The 17,537-nt window shown below is 35.0% G+C and overlaps 2 protein-coding genes across 7 annotated transcripts in view; both read right to left on the reverse strand.

The window, feature by feature from the left end:
• LOC111602734 (diacylglycerol kinase eta) overlaps nt 1-17,537 on the reverse strand; it is a 42,561-nt gene that overhangs the window by 12,186 nt on the left and 12,838 nt on the right. For all 6 annotated transcript variants that reach the window (XR_002751632.2, XM_023319985.2, XM_023319986.2 and 3 more), the window contains exon 2: nt 11,205-11,285. The gene's annotated coding sequence lies outside the window, so the exon portion shown is untranslated. The remainder of the gene's footprint in view (nt 1-11,204; nt 11,286-17,537) is intronic.
• LOC111602695 (diacylglycerol kinase eta-like) overlaps nt 10,032-17,537 on the reverse strand; it is a 30,816-nt gene continuing 23,310 nt past the window's right edge. The window contains exons 3-4 of the mRNA XM_023319927.2: nt 11,205-11,285; nt 10,032-10,052 (exon numbers count right to left, since the gene is read on the reverse strand). Coding sequence (XP_023175695.1) covers nt 10,032-10,052; nt 11,205-11,285 — 102 coding nt within the window. The remainder of the gene's footprint in view (nt 10,053-11,204; nt 11,286-17,537) is intronic.

Below are 17,537 nucleotides of genomic sequence, written 5' to 3' on the forward strand. Positions count from 1 at the left end.
AGTACATTGGCATTGGTCGTGGCTGCTACGCATCATTTTGCCCCAAAATATTCATGAGTTGGAGCAGTTGCCTCTGAACAAGTAGCAGCAGAAGCAACAGCCATATTACGCATACGCCGAGTTGTCCCCGAACCGTGCTTGAGTCGGAGGTGGGCGGCAAGGCAGGCCGAACGAAATCATATTGAAAGACTTTAGCCCATATCCGAGTATTGCTGAAGACATTTCTCAGTATCTGGTTGTTGTATCCCCAAGTGCACGCACACGTTTCCTGCATGTACGTACATATACAAACCTACATATCTTTTTTTTTCATTATCGCTGAGCCGCCCAGCGCAATGTTGAAATTACTTTTGAAATTTTAATGGCCGTCGGCTATTTCGCCAAAATGCACACACACACAGAGAGACCCATACACATTTACATACATATATACAGATGTGTAAAAACTTTATGACGCAACGAAAGAGGCTGTCAAAATGTAGCACGTGGCGTATGAGTTACAAGCATAAATATTTACAAGTGTGAAGCTTAAAGCTTGATTTGCATTTGCCAGTTTAAGATTTTGAAAGTAATATAAGCGAATTTTAAAAGCTCAACTTGAATAAATATCAAAGCCCAGACCGAGTATCAAAAACGAATGAGAAAAAACTCCTGTAAGTCCTTGTGCCGCCATATCCACAGAACGTTATCAAGCGCATGGCAACATATTATATTTTTTTATGAATTTTAGCTGAATTTCAAAGTTCAAGGACACGACGGTGGGTGCTGGCGTGCGTTACCTGGCATAGGGCTAAACTCGTAAAGAAACAGTGTCTACGTCTCACTTGTTATTATTGTTTCAAATTTCATATACGCCAGCTGCTGTCAGCGCCGCAGGACAATTGCCCTAAGCCAAGCGTTTAAGGAACTAATAATTCCAGCGCTTTGTTCTCAACATTTTTCATGGAAATCAGCATGCGAACATGCCCACATACATATATATATATATTTATATATATAAGTGGGGGCTATATTGAGCACTTCGAAAATGAAATTTATGGCACAATAAATTGAAATAATAAATTTCAGTGTGAGCGAAAGAGATTTCAGAGGGCGAAAAATAAATGAAATGAAGAAAGATTTCGCAACGAGATATGCTAACAACAAATGCAAAATATAAAAATATATATACATTTTATATTATGTTTCGAACATATAAAAATGAAGTAAAAAGTATAATTCAATATATGAAAATTTATTTTTGAATAAAGTTTTTTCATTTCATTCATTTATTAAAAATCTGCTTTCTCTTGTAAATATATTTGTGTTCAACCAAGTTATTCATTAGAATAAAAGCTTTTACAAAACTTCACCATTTGCATTCATGAATCAAATTTGTAAGCCTTTTTGGCAGTCCTGTTTTCGCCCCTTTCCTAAATTTTGATGGCTTTGCTTCTTTATCAACCTAACAAATCTTTCATTGTGTACAAGTTTTCACTTTTATACATCAATCTTGAATCGTCAAGCGGACCCAACGATTTGCTCAGCTGCTGGAAATTGCCTTTCTCTTAGCCTCCATTGCCAGCGCTTTGTTTATTGTTGGCTTTATTCAATTTAATTATTGGAAGGGCATTATAATTATGGCCTGTCAACTACATCATGCTCGGCTATAATCCAGCCAATAATCAGAAAGAAATATTTTATGACTGTAATAATGTTGGATTATAAGTATTTGCGGTGTGAACTATTTGCATTAGACCGTCAATCAACTGTAAGAAACCGCAGCTGAGAGCCTCTGATTGAAATATAATTTACATGTAGCATTTAATACACGATTGTCAAATACAAATACATGTATGCTCCATCTTGAAGTCGGTGAACTTGTCTGAGTCAATCAAGCTGATTGATTGCCTTAACATGCGAAATTTGAGTGTGTTTCTTAAGGGAGCCAACATCAATTATGCAGGGCGGTGGCAGATGTTCGGTAACAATAAAATAAGAGCAACGTCTGTTAATTGCGCCGCCGCACATCATGTCGTATGCGTAATGCGCAATATTTGTTGAACTTCTAATTGAGCGTCAGCGGCAACAACATGCCTGCCAAAAAGTTATAATCAACAACACCAACAGCAAGAGCACACTCACGGCTCAAAGTTTTGCCAGAGCCTTGTCAAAATTGGGCTTTTGTTAATTACGAAGCCCTTGGATAAGAGAAATATTTGTCAGAGCTTCAAGAAATAATTTAAAATTGGATTTGGCTTTGCTTCGAATAGTTGCTGCATGCCAAATGTCACAGACAGCCGTTATAATTTATTTAAACTGATTGGATTTATTTTGAAATGCATCTCTTATAATAAATTCCACATTTCTCAGTTGACAGTTGTTGAAATGTCGAGCTTGGCACAGTTTGTTTGTGAACTTTTGAGGCATCTGATTTGTGTTTTTTTCTATTTTAGTGCAGCTTAGGATGCATGGTCTCAATTGTGGTTTTATTGTGTATACACAGGGGGGGTTAAACAAATTTTTATTTTACAACGTTTTTGCACAAATCTCTAACAATATACTGTTAAACATTCGCAGTCCACGGACTTGGGAAAAATAATAATAACAATCCGATTGTAATAACTTTAAAGCATTCGTCTTTATTTAACTATGCACATTCAAAGCTGCTGCAAACATCAAACAAATAAAGAAATATACAACTATTTTGCTTGCACAAGATCTACATTCTGTTTTTAAGCTGGAAAAAAGAATTTGTAAACATACACCCTCGTACAATAAGCACATGTGGCACATGTGGCACATGCACACACGAGTACAGACAAATAAATAATACTGCATTCAGGAAATGCAACCTTCTGCAGGGTCTTAGGTCGCATTGTGCAGAGTCTCCGATTTGAACGGCTGGCAATCAGAGACCGCAAAGAGCTTGTTAACAGAGCACTTAGCACAACAACAACAGCAACAGACACTCGCAAACAGAGCTCACCAAGCAACTTGAAACGAATAGCTTTATTATATTTGTGTGTGTGTGTGTGTGTGGTTGTGGGTATCTCAAAGCTTGAAGCTGTGAGCAAGCTGTCTGCTTACCTGTCACAAATTTGCAGCTTAAGCAACACGCGCAATAACGTTTCATATGGGAGTAATATATTTGATTTTTTTTTTTTTCAGTTAATATGCGTGTAAATTGGTTTTGATGGCAACAAAAACATTTTAATTAAATACCATATTTTTGCAATAAAATCTACTTTTTTAAACAAGTAAGAAAGCTATAGAAAAAGAAATTTGGAGCCGGTATCCAAAATCCAACAAAAATCAAAACTGCATAAAATATACATAAAACTAAGTACAAAATTTGGAGGCTCTAGCTTTTAAGACGTCCGAAATATAATTTATTAACTGCATTTCAATTATGTTTTTATTCGATAACAATTAAATGCAAATAGTTATCGAATATTTGAAACAAACTCGACATGCACGTGCTATACACGGACCTAAATGCTGATAATCGTATAGATGCTGAGATCGACAGACAGACAGACGGACAGGGCTCAATCACTGCTTGTCGTCCTGATCAAGAATATATATACTTTATGGGATCTGCCACGCCTCCTTCTGTCTGTTGCATATATTTGCACAAAACCATTATACCCTGATTTCCCATTTTCAATGGAATCAAGGTATAATTAATAACAGTTGAGACGCCATCGGGTGCGGCGCGTGCAAAGAACTGAAAGGTAATATATATATAAAATATATATTTCATATTCGTTTACTAGGCTTTCCAACTCCGGCAATAAAATTGTTCAAAATTACGCTCATTTTTGTTCTTTTTAATTGTTGACAAGTTGCTGGCATCAACATTGTTTTAATTGAATATTCATTTTTTTTATTCGACACAGAGCCTTTTTATTCATATATAAAATATATATTTCATATTCGTTTACTACGCTTTCCAACTCCGGCAATAAAATTGTTCAAAATTACTCTCATTTTTGTTCTTTTTAATTGTTGACAAGTTGCAGGCATCAACATTGTTTTTATTGAATATTCATTTTTTTATTTGACACACAGCATTTTTATTCATTGGCCACTCGTGGCATGTCGTGTCCAATTTATTGCTATTTACAAAACGAGAAAGGGGTCTGTGTAACTGGCATTTTCATATTGAGAGGATATCATTATATTTAAAGATATATTTTTTACGTTTCCTATTTATTATATGTATTTCATTGAAAGATATACTGCCTCAAGGAAAATCTTCGATTTATCCACATATAAATATTTAACGTTTTGTTTTTGGCCAAATACTGAAAATCTATTTAATCTTAACTCCGTATTTTGGATCTTACCTTCCAGAGGTCTGGAATACTGTAATAATTTATGTATAAAGCTGCGGGAAATGTTTGTTTTTAATGAGTTTTTGCTGGAATATTTACGAGAGTTTGCAGAGCTCAAGGAAGATAACTCGAACAAAGTACTTAAATAAGCTTTAATGTATTATATTACAAATTGGGAATTAAGTATATCTGGACAAGATAAATCAACATTTCTAATGCGTTTAAATATTGTTCTTGTTCACAGTTGAGTTGAAAACAATTAGTGATTTTAAAGTATTTCAATTCTGGCAAAATTCGCTTTGCTTAGACGCTGTGGCATTAATATCGAGTGTGTATATACGTTTATCCCCTCTGTGGCAGTAAATGTTAGTATAACTGTATTTAGCTTCCGGCTACAGACACAAGCCGCGCTACGCTCCACTCCCTGTGCACTCCAATCAAAAAAACAAACAAAAAAAAAAGAAAATCAAGGCGGAGTTGGAGAGCTGGAGAGCTGCTGTCAGAATTCATTACGCAGAAGACGGGAGTACATTGGCATTGGTCGTGGCTGCTACGCATCATTTTGCCCCAAAATATTCATGAGTTGGAGCAGTTGCCTCTGAACAAGTAGCAGCAGAAGCAACAGCCATATTACGCATACGCCGAGTTGTCCCCGAACCGTGCTTGAGTCGGAGGTGGGCGGCAAGGCAGGCCGAACGAAATCATATTGAAAGACTTTAGCCCATATCCGAGTATTGCTGAAGACATTTCTCAGTATCTGGTTGTTGTATCCCCAAGTGCACGCACACGTTTCCTGCATGTACGTACATATACAAACCTACATATCTTTTTTTTTCATTATCGCTGAGCCGCCCAGCGCAATGTTGAAATTACTTTTGAAATTTTAATGGCCGTCGGCTATTTCGCCAAAATGCACACACACACAGAGAGACCCATACACATTTACATACATATATACAGATGTGTAAAAACTTTATGACGCAACGAAAGAGGCTGTCAAAATGTAGCACGTGGCGTATGAGTTACAAGCATAAATATTTACAAGTGTGAAGCTTAAAGCTTGATTTGCATTTGCCAGTTTAAGATTTTGAAAGTAATATAAGCGAATTTTAAAAGCTCAACTTGAATAAATATCAAAGCCCAGACCGAGTATCAAAAACGAATGAGAAAAAACTCCTGTAAGTCCTTGTGCCGCCATATCCACAGAACGTTATCAAGCGCATGGCAACATATTATATTTTTTTATGAATTTTAGCTGAATTTCAAAGTTCAAGGACACGACGGTGGGTGCTGGCGTGCGTTACCTGGCATAGGGCTAAACTCGTAAAGAAACAGTGTCTACGTCTCACTTGTTATTATTGTTTCAAATTTCATATACGCCAGCTGCTGTCAGCGCCGCAGGACAATTGCCCTAAGCCAAGCGTTTAAGGAACTAATAATTCCAGCGCTTTGTTCTCAACATTTTTCATGGAAATCAGCATGCGAACATGCCCACATACATATATATATATATTTATATATATAAGTGGGGGCTATATTGAGCACTTCGAAAATGAAATTTATGGCACAATAAATTGAAATAATAAATTTCAGTGTGAGCGAAAGAGATTTCAGAGGGCGAAAAATAAATGAAATGAAGAAAGATTTCGCAACGAGATATGCTAACAACAAATGCAAAATATAAAAATATATATACATTTTATATTATGTTTCGAACATATAAAAATGAAGTAAAAAGTATAATTCAATATATGAAAATTTATTTTTGAATAAAGTTTTTTCATTTCATTCATTTATTAAAAATCTGCTTTCTCTTGTAAATATATTTGTGTTCAACCAAGTTATTCATTAGAATAAAAGCTTTTACAAAACTTCACCATTTGCATTCATGAATCAAATTTGTAAGCCTTTTTGGCAGTCCTGTTTTCGCCCCTTTCCTAAATTTTGATGGCTTTGCTTCTTTATCAACCTAACAAATCTTTCATTGTGTACAAGTTTTCACTTTTATACATCAATCTTGAATCGTCAAGCGGACCCAACGATTTGCTCAGCTGCTGGAAATTGCCTTTCTCTTAGCCTCCATTGCCAGCGCTTTGTTTATTGTTGGCTTTATTCAATTTAATTATTGGAAGGGCATTATAATTATGGCCTGTCAACTACATCATGCTCGGCTATAATCCAGCCAATAATCAGAAAGAAATATTTTATGACTGTAATAATGTTGGATTATAAGTATTTGCGGTGTGAACTATTTGCATTAGACCGTCAATCAACTGTAAGAAACCGCAGCTGAGAGCCTCTGATTGAAATATAATTTACATGTAGCATTTAATACACGATTGTCAAATACAAATACATGTATGCTCCATCTTGAAGTCGGTGAACTTGTCTGAGTCAATCAAGCTGATTGATTGCCTTAACATGCGAAATTTGAGTGTGTTTCTTAAGGGAGCCAACATCAATTATGCAGGGCGGTGGCAGATGTTCGGTAACAATAAAATAAGAGCAACGTCTGTTAATTGCGCCGCCGCACATCATGTCGTATGCGTAATGCGCAATATTTGTTGAACTTCTAATTGAGCGTCAGCGGCAACAACATGCCTGCCAAAAAGTTATAATCAACAACACCAACAGCAAGAGCACACTCACGGCTCAAAGTTTTGCCAGAGCCTTGTCAAAATTGGGCTTTTGTTAATTACGAAGCCCTTGGATAAGAGAAATATTTGTCAGAGCTTCAAGAAATAATTTAAAATTGGATTTGGCTTTGCTTCGAATAGTTGCTGCATGCCAAATGTCACAGACAGCCGTTATAATTTATTTAAACTGATTGGATTTATTTTGAAATGCATCTCTTATAATAAATTCCACATTTCTCAGTTGACAGTTGTTGAAATGTCGAGCTTGGCACAGTTTGTTTGTGAACTTTTGAGGCATCTGATTTGTGTTTTTTTCTATTTTAGTGCAGCTTAGGATGCATGGTCTCAATTGTGGTTTTATTGTGTATACACAGGGGGGGTTAAACAAATTTTTATTTTACAACGTTTTTGCACAAATCTCTAACAATATACTGTTAAACATTCGCAGTCCACGGACTTGGGAAAAATAATAATAACAATCCGATTGTAATAACTTTAAAGCATTCGTCTTTATTTAACTATGCACATTCAAAGCTGCTGCAAACATCAAACAAATAAAGAAATATACAACTATTTTGCTTGCACAAGATCTACATTCTGTTTTTAAGCTGGAAAAAAGAATTTGTAAACATACACCCTCGTACAATAAGCACATGTGGCACATGTGGCACATGCACACACGAGTACAGACAAATAAATAATACTGCATTCAGGAAATGCAACCTTCTGCAGGGTCTTAGGTCGCATTGTGCAGAGTCTCCGATTTGAACGGCTGGCAATCAGAGACCGCAAAGAGCTTGTTAACAGAGCACTTAGCACAACAACAACAGCAACAGACACTCGCAAACAGAGCTCACCAAGCAACTTGAAACGAATAGCTTTATTATATTTGTGTGTGTGTGTGTGTGTGGTTGTGGGTATCTCAAAGCTTGAAGCTGTGAGCAAGCTGTCTGCTTACCTGTCACAAATTTGCAGCTTAAGCAACACGCGCAATAACGTTTCATATGGGAGTAATATATTTGATTTTTTTTTTTTTCAGTTAATATGCGTGTAAATTGGTTTTGATGGCAACAAAAACATTTTAATTAAATACCATATTTTTGCAATAAAATCTACTTTTTTAAACAAGTAAGAAAGCTATAGAAAAAGAAATTTGGAGCCGGTATCCAAAATCCAACAAAAATCAAAACTGCATAAAATATACATAAAACTAAGTACAAAATTTGGAGGCTCTAGCTTTTAAGACGTCCGAAATATAATTTATTAACTGCATTTCAATTATGTTTTTATTCGATAACAATTAAATGCAAATAGTTATCGAATATTTGAAACAAACTCGACATGCACGTGCTATACACGGACCTAAATGCTGATAATCGTATAGATGCTGAGATCGACAGACAGACAGACGGACAGGGCTCAATCACTGCTTGTCGTCCTGATCAAGAATATATATACTTTATGGGATCTGCCACGCCTCCTTCTGTCTGTTGCATATATTTGCACAAAACCATTATACCCTGATTTCCCATTTTCAATGGAATCAAGGTATAATTAATAACAGTTGAGACGCCATCGGGTGCGGCGCGTGCAAAGAACTGAAAGGTAATATATATATAAAATATATATTTCATATTCGTTTACTAGGCTTTCCAACTCCGGCAATAAAATTGTTCAAAATTACGCTCATTTTTGTTCTTTTTAATTGTTGACAAGTTGCTGGCATCAACATTGTTTTAATTGAATATTCATTTTTTTTATTCGACACAGAGCCTTTTTATTCATATATAAAATATATATTTCATATTCGTTTACTACGCTTTCCAACTCCGGCAATAAAATTGTTCAAAATTACTCTCATTTTTGTTCTTTTTAATTGTTGACAAGTTGCAGGCATCAACATTGTTTTTATTGAATATTCATTTTTTTATTTGACACACAGCATTTTTATTCATTGGCCACTCGTGGCATGTCGTGTCCAATTTATTGCTATTTACAAAACGAGAAAGGGGTCTGTGTAACTGGCATTTTCATATTGAGAGGATATCATTATATTTAAAGATATATTTTTTACGTTTCCTATTTATTATATGTATTTCATTGAAAGATATACTGCCTCAAGGAAAATCTTCGATTTATCCACATATAAATATTTAACGTTTTGTTTTTGGCCAAATACTGAAAATCTATTTAATCTTAACTCCGTATTTTGGATCTTACCTTCCAGAGGTCTGGAATTTTCAACGCAAAAGCTTCTTGGCCACATAGCCGATAAAAGACAATAGTAAATGTCGGCTAATGCCATGTGTTGGCGCAAAGGCTTGCGGCTATATATCTTGAACACGGCTCAGAACATTTTCGATTAATATTTAAAATACATATTGGTATCTGCTTATGTATACTTTTATTAATGCATTCATGCACGCAACAGCATAGACAACAAGTAAAACAAAGATAACTAAGAAGGCCTGACTAGCAAATACCCTGAAAGCTGATATATTGACAAGCAAATAATTTAGGCATGCAGCAATTTCATTTTTGACTTGTGTTTCTCTGAGGGTATATATTTATAAGTATATGTAATATATGTTCATTGCTTTTTAAATTATATTCTTTTTACTTAATAAACCATTAATGTCTAGATATTTAATTTATATTATTAATAATTTATGTGGCCGACATATATTAAGCTACCTTTTATGTACAGAAGTCTTGGCACCAAAATTCATTTTCATAGGGTATCTGAAGTCTTTAGCCAAAGGTGAATGGCATTTTCCAAAAGCTCAACAAATAACTGCGCTAATTTTGCGCATCAAAAGCTGCGCATTCGTGTATAAAGTAATATAAATTTAAATATTTTGGCTCGATGGGCTGCTTGAGCATAGGTTTTATAGAGGTTAGATCTGGCTGGCTGGGTTAACTGTATATGCAGAAATAAGTAGCTGTATATAGGCAGTTGTGCTGCTTATGCTAATTTGGCATGCAGAGCGCGTCAGATGGAAACATTTTGCTTTGTTTCTGACAACTAATATCGATGGTATTTGTATTTGTATTGGTATCAGTGAAGAAATAAGGGTCATGTTCGCCGCTGCTGCGTCTGTAATTGGGTGTATAAAGGGATAAGATGGCGTTAGGGGATGATTTCCTCTCTCAATAAAAAAAAAGAAGAAACCAGCAAACAATATTTGCATGAGGCCAGACAATAGCAAACAGGATATGAGTTCGGTTATGTTATGTTTGACAAGGCAGACGGCTTCAAAGCCAGTCAGTAGACAGTAGGTGTGAAGCTTTATTTACTTTTGCCTTCCATCTCTTGACACGTCTGGTAAATTGTGAGAGTCTCGCAACTGGCTCTTGAATCATTTAATTTCTGTGATAGCTACAGCTGTTGGCTTCATGAAAGTAAGTCTGACATTTAATAGCGGCCAGAAGTTGCAAATAAAATTTATATGTGACGCAACTGGCAGAAGTTTGCAAATTAATTATTTATTACCATCGAGCGTTTAATTAGACGATAATCTGTGATAGGAAGGTGAAAATTAAGGGCAGGTGTTGTTTAATTACAGAGCTACAAATTTGTAATAGCTTAGGAATTCTTAGAATGTATTGAATAGGAAACATTTTTTTTATTTGATCGGACTGAGTGCAATCTTAGAATGGCTAACTATTCCATTCTGGCCGACATTGATTAAATAATCCTCTGCAAAACAATATTATCAAGAGGGAAGGCTTTGCTCAATTGAAAAAACTCTAAATTAACATGTAAATGTATACTAAACATCTCTCAAAGCAAAAGACATAACGTTGCGCACTCGAACATAAAGCCATCCTATGCTTAGATAATTGTTACACTTGATCACACTTACTTAGGTTTAACATTTACCTACTCTTGGCTTAAACATAAAATTAATCTTTAAGGCAATCATTGTAGCTCAAAAATCTAACAAAGTAAAAAGCCATAACAAAAAAAAAAGATTTCCTTTTTTTAAAAACTTGTCAAGCTGCTTAAGATTTTGCTTGTCCAATTTCATCTCAACCTTATTGCTTCGTTCAATAGAAAATGGCAATATAAATGATGCTATGTTTATATCTGATTCACCATAAAAAGTTTCGCAATGAAAGGAAAGGAATTTTCTATGGCCCATCTCTCAGTCTGACTTCTGGCTAGACTTAATTAAATTAATTTAAATATCATTTTAAACATATATATATATATATATGATAACATACTTTTGTATGTAAAACTTACCTGAAAGCTGTGATTTACGTTCTTAATGCTGCACTCGAAATAACACAGTTCCGAAAGATCAATCTCATCGAATACATCGCACTGCAAATAGCACAAAATAGGACGTAAAAAACTAAATAGTTATTGCTTTAATAGACTTTTTAATTAAATTAAATCTTTTTGTGGATAAATTGAAATTATAGAAAGTTAAATATGAAGTTATTTCTATAATGAAATGTAAATAAACTATAAAATATTCTTTGGCTTTTAACATTTTGTGTGATTTTTATTGAGGTATGAAATAGGCTGTGGCGATGACGGCATAAATGTTACTTGGCAACGTGCCAAAGTCTACTATTTTCCATTTTCTTTGCTATATTGTTGTTTTTTTTTGTCTCTGTTTGTCCTGTTCTTTGGGTTTCTGTTGCTTTCTGGACCTTGCTTTGTTGCTTTATGAAATACACAAAAGAGGAGCCAGCGGCAAATTGTTTGTTATTTTTCTCCTTCTAGCTGGCCTTGTTGTATATACATGTAAATATATATATATATATATATATATATTATTATATATATATTTATATATATATATATATTTAGATATGTGTGAAGGATACGCATACTTGCCAGTTCTTACGGAAATTGAAATGTTGTGCACAAACACACATACGAGCCCACTCATACAGACGCGAGTATTTTCGTGACAACAAAAGCCAAGAGCAACTCTTTTTTGCCATATAATAGGGGAAGTGTGACAATGGAAAACTGAATTCAACAACTTATGCCAAGTATTACATACACAAAACAGTTTTCCATTGGAAATTGGTTTTCTTCAAAAGTTTTCCACACCTTTTCAACAAGAACAGAACTGTGAAGCATGCAAACTTTTGCTTAGCAGACATTTCATTCAATTTTTTTCACCGTGATTAATATTTGAGTTTTGCTTGTTTTGCAGCTTGTTGTCTAAATTACAGTTTTTCTTTGTATTCACTTTTATTTGTTAAGAGTATTTATTTTGGCAACATTTTGAGGCTGCTAAAATCGAATATTGCGTATACACCATGTGTATTTAGATCTGTTATATGTACCTACTTTTTGTTTATATATACATAGGTATAAATAAATAATAATTGTCCCTGTATTTGTCCCTTTTGGTTTTCACTTCTTGGACTCTGCATAATTTATTTCCATTGGTATTTTGTAATGCACAATTCAGGGAAATTTTAAAGAATTTGCGGCTTTCAGGCTTTTGGTGATTACATTTTTCAAAGCTTCAAGGGGAACCTTTTTTCTGAGATGCCTGAACAAACCTTAACTAAAAGTCAACAGTAGTTGCTAGCCGGAAAAAGGTCATTATATTCAGTTATTTATTTACATTTTTCCTTACTTGAGTCTATGAAATTTGCCAAACATAATTTTCTTTAATCAGATTTTTATGCAGTTCAACCCCAACTTTTAATAAAACTGTCAAAAGCAGGAAGTTCTATGAAATGCAATTAATTTCAATTAAGTTTTCACATGATTTTATTTTCTAATGAATGAACATCAATGCGGATATTAAATCGTTTATCGTTAGACTTCTCAGCTCGCTTAAATTAAATAATTATAAATAACTACCAAATTGTGGCTTACTATTATTATTTAAGCTTCTTTTTCCAGCTATAAACATGACATTAAGTGTTCAGCATCAATAAATGACAATGTAAGTGGATATCCTAATGAAACATAATTGATTGAAAACTCTGCCGTCACTCAAACCGTGGATGCTTGAATTCCACAGGGGCAAGAAGTCAGAAACAGCGCCACCAGCAGCGTAATCCAACAGAGTGAGCATTATAATAATTATACAAATACATATGTGCGTGCATGAATGTGTGTGTGTCTTTGTGTGTGTAATGGACAGCAATTTGGAAAATTGCAGGAAAAGTGCGAGGCAGCAAACTGTCAGTGTCAGTCAAGCAGTCAGCAAGGAGTTGGCTGAGTGAATCGTTAAACGCTTCGCATGTTGAGGGAAAAATCGTTAAAAATCAGCAAGGATTTCCAGAGCTTTTCATATATATTGAGAAATGTGGGAGAGTTTGCTTTTCCTTTTTGCCATTGACATGATTGCAGCTTTAATTTCTGGAAACATTCTGTTATCCTGATATTTTGCCTTTTCGCTCTTTCCCCGGGGCCTTGCCTTCAGCTCAGACATTTTCCACTCCAGCGGCTTACATAAATCTTTGCCAAGTCCTATTGGAGTTCTTGCTGCCATCATTATGAGAGTTCACAACAAATATGCCCCGGTTTGCTTTTCTTTGTTGTGTGTGCGGCAGCTGTGGCTCAAGCGTGAAACGCAAAAGAAATCAATAAATAAATACGCGTAATTAAAAAGTAAACGAACTGTTTAAGCATCCCAGACGCAGGCATGAAATGCCAATTCAAATAAAATAAACCACAAATTGTATACCCACTAAGGCATGCGGGGTATTATAAATTTAAAGAATCCAAATGACTTGAAAAAATATAACTGAAATAAAATATATTTAATATATATATAAACAAATTTAATATTAATTGGTAAACAAATTAAATGGTTAACAAAAATATATTCAATCAATACACATATATACCCTGTGATCTTTGAAATAAATTGAAGTATATTAATAATAGTCTTCAGATGCAATGGAACATATTTGTGACCCTATGTGAGGGCTGAATGGGTTTTTATTCATTGTAATCTAACAAAACTAATTTTTTCAGTAGACGAGGAGCTTTCGAGTAGTATTTTAATTTGGCCATTTGATATTATAAAAGGTAGCCTTATACATTGCAGTGACATTCTTAAGTTCTTAAAGACCTAAAAGCAACTTATCTACGCACATCTACTGTTTTGCTTAAAGCTATTTTTGAGCTTTCTAAAATATTATTAAGCAATCTTCTATTGATGTGCATTGCAGCACTCCCCAGGGTATTAAGTAGTCAAACTTTGTTCATTTAAGTTATTTTTTTCTTCGCTTGGATTGGCGGATCCCTTTTGACCTTTGGGAACTGGACTTGAACTCAATGTTAGAAATTTCTTCGGAATTCTTTGGGATTTTCTCGCAGGTCAATCACAAACACATTAAGCAAATTGGTACATTACTTTTTTTGGCGAGGCAATAAGCCCTGGAGGTGAAAAACTTTGATTGCATTATGCCGAGATTTCCTCGCACACACACATTTACACACATACACCTCAAACGAGGGCTAAACTGTGTGGCTTAATCATTAATTTGCGCACTTTGCGACGTCCAGTCCGCCAGCTGGCCCAGCTGTAGAATTATAAGAAATAGAAGCACTTTCCACTTATTTTCGTCCCTTTTTGCTGGCCTCGCGTTTGCCACAGCTTGCAGAAAACTTTTGCTCATTCATATCAATTTCTTTGCATTACTTCTCGGGCAGACTTTTTTCATTTTAATTTTTTTCTCCTCTTTTTTTGCGAAATCACTTAATGGCGCACACATTTCAGCGGAAAATACGCGTGGAAAGGTGGGCGAAAAGTAAGAAAAAAGTAGCCAGGAATCTATTAGAACTGGGTGGAGAAAAAGGAAAAGTGCTGACCCGCCAGTTGAGTGCTGCGAGCAAACTAATTGAGCATAATATATTCAGAACGACGCACAACATAAGAAGTCGAGCTACACTTAAATACCTTATCTTGAGTGTAAGCTAAGGCTCATTCAATTTAATTGCTGTACCGAAATTCTCGAATTTTTAAAAGTCAAAATGAAGGTTAGATGTCCTGATAACAAATGTACTCTAAGTATAAAGTCGTTAAAACACAGTTTTACGGTATCCTCTTCCATCTGCATACGACTAAGAGTCTACATATTTGTTTACTGTTCAGCTGCGACTTGACCGCCAACAAAGCACTCAAATAAAAAGTTTTTGCTGTCAAACTTTGTATAATATTCAGTTTATAGTTTATTTTTTTTTTCAAATGTGTGTCAAAACATAAAGAAAACAAAAAATAAAAGAAGGAAAACATTTAAAAACAGTCTTCGTAATGACCTTTGCCATTCTCATATTTTTTTCAAGAGAAAAAAGTTTTCCAGCAGCAACTTTGGGAAAACTAGCAGAGCAGCATGTACGTGAGAAGTGCTATACAAGTTGTAAATTTGGGCCTTTAAGCAGCTTACCAAAAGGAACAATTTAAAGTGGTAGGACAGCTCTTTGGCAGATGTCGATGTGGAATGCTAAGTATTTCGGGTCTAATTTGCTGCAGCTAGATAGCAAGAGTTGCTCGAAACTGATTGAAGATGAAAGTGGCAACGCCGGTTATGGAGGTGTTGAGGAGGTGGCTCCTGTTGGGCGTGTCGCATTTCGTTTGGCGTGTCGAAAATCGCGTGGCTAGAAATTGTTGGCACTTCAATGGCATTACATTATAATGGCCAGCGCTCAAATATGGCCCTCAAGCAAGTTATTAATGTGCCATAATATTTATATATATATTTATTTTCCGCACTCCGTCGCACACCTGCCTGTGCGTTCAATTTAAATACGCATCCACAATTATAATGACTGTGCACCTTTTGAATACCATTTCAAATTATAATTTCTAAATTAAGCACAATTTATCAAACGAAGGGCTCCGGAAAAAGCGTTTAATGCCAAATTGGGCACTTTAAAAGAGTTACTCAACGCACACAAAAGAGACAAATATATTTGAATAGCAAAAAGGACAAGCCTGAAACAAAGACTACAATACAAATGTAGAACTGTCTGACATTCAAGTAAGTGGCAATGGTATAAATTTATGATAGTAAACTATGCAATTCAAATGTTCTGCTTACTAATAAAGTAGTTATGAGCATATGGATTGCTGCCGTATGTAAGTAAGCCAGGTTTGAAAAAGGCTCAAATTCTCTGCATGTAAGCATTTCCAGTTAAAGTCTAATCCCTTTATCAATTATAAATAAACAATCAACACAGATAAATTTACAATTATCACAAACACGTTAAAGTAAATGGATAATTGAAAAAAATTACAAAGAAATTATTGATATGTCAATCCATACCGTGATAGCCAGCTCATGTGTAGACAAGGCAAATAAAAGTAACAAAAAGAATGGAAGCTGACATAAGAGAAAAACGAAAGCCAACGTCAATTAGTACGCAGTGGGGTGCATAAGCTTTGTGTGCAGAGACCCCCTGTTATGTTAGGTGTGGAGCTTTGGAGTTTTGGAGACACATCTGGCAGGCGATATTCAGGCCGATTTACTGACAATAATTGTGATAAATTGCTGTATACGTTTGTGCCACAATGGTGCAAGTAGGCCGAGCCACAAATTTATTGTCAGAGATAAATGCATTGTTAAGTATACGTCCGTTCGACCCAAACAGCAAAAAATGAAATGAATGAAAATAAGCCAGAGGCAGCTTTGTTAAAGCTGCTGGCCGCTTTAAATTTAAATATATAATATATTTTTTGTATAAGTAATTTTCTGATGGTCCCGAAAAGTGTGCTTAAAATGATGTATTGAGCTGCGCTTCAGCTTTCAGATACATACGCCGTCGCTTGCGTGGTGGGTATTATGCGGGTCGAGTGTGTGTATGCTCTTGTCTAAAGGACCATCCTCATAAAGCCAGCGTACATTCAACTTTACCCTTTGCATGGAACTGCATGTGTATGTGTGCGTTACGTGTGTATTAGTCAGCGAATAAAAATCCATAAATAACACTTAAGTAGTGGCAGCTAACAAAGAAATATGCTCTTGGCTCGCCTTCTCGCATGTTTTTAGCCCTCGGGTTCAACAAGAGCAACAAGAACAAGTTTGGGATATTGCGAACGTTTTTAAGCCAACTTTGATTGGGCAAAGTGTGGTCGATGATTTTTAGCTTTCAGTGCTTTGTTCTGTCAAAAAGAAGGAAATAGCCTTGCTGAGCTCCTTCGCCTACCCATTTCCACCTCCTGGGGAGCTACTTTGAAGTTTTTATTTTGACGCCCTTTGAATGGCATTTTAAATTTTGTAAGCGCTCAAAACATCTTTTTCAGTTGCTAAAAAGTAAAGCCAATCAAATGCACTAAATTCGTTGCGAAGCTTTGCGAAGCTTTGCGAAGCTCAACAACTTTTTAATTTGCCTGCATGGATATACGTATAAAAATATTTGTCTAACAAATAAAGATTAGGGCATTGCCAAAAAAAAAAATGTATAAATAGACTTAACTATAAATATATTATCAATTTAGCGTACCTATTATTAAATTATTAAAAATAAAGCGTCAACTATAGCAATGTCATTTTATATATAATATACAATATGTTTATCATGCTATTAAATGATATCTAGATGTATGTAGGTCTGGAATCTAAAAATTTTACATTTAGTTCAATGTAT

The sequence above is a fragment of the Drosophila hydei genome, unplaced genomic scaffold, assembly GCF_003285905.1.
Source record: "Drosophila hydei strain 15085-1641.00,03,60 unplaced genomic scaffold, DhydRS2 tig00000063-arrow-pilon, whole genome shotgun sequence".
Lineage (NCBI taxonomy): Eukaryota > Metazoa > Arthropoda > Insecta > Diptera > Drosophilidae > Drosophila > Drosophila hydei.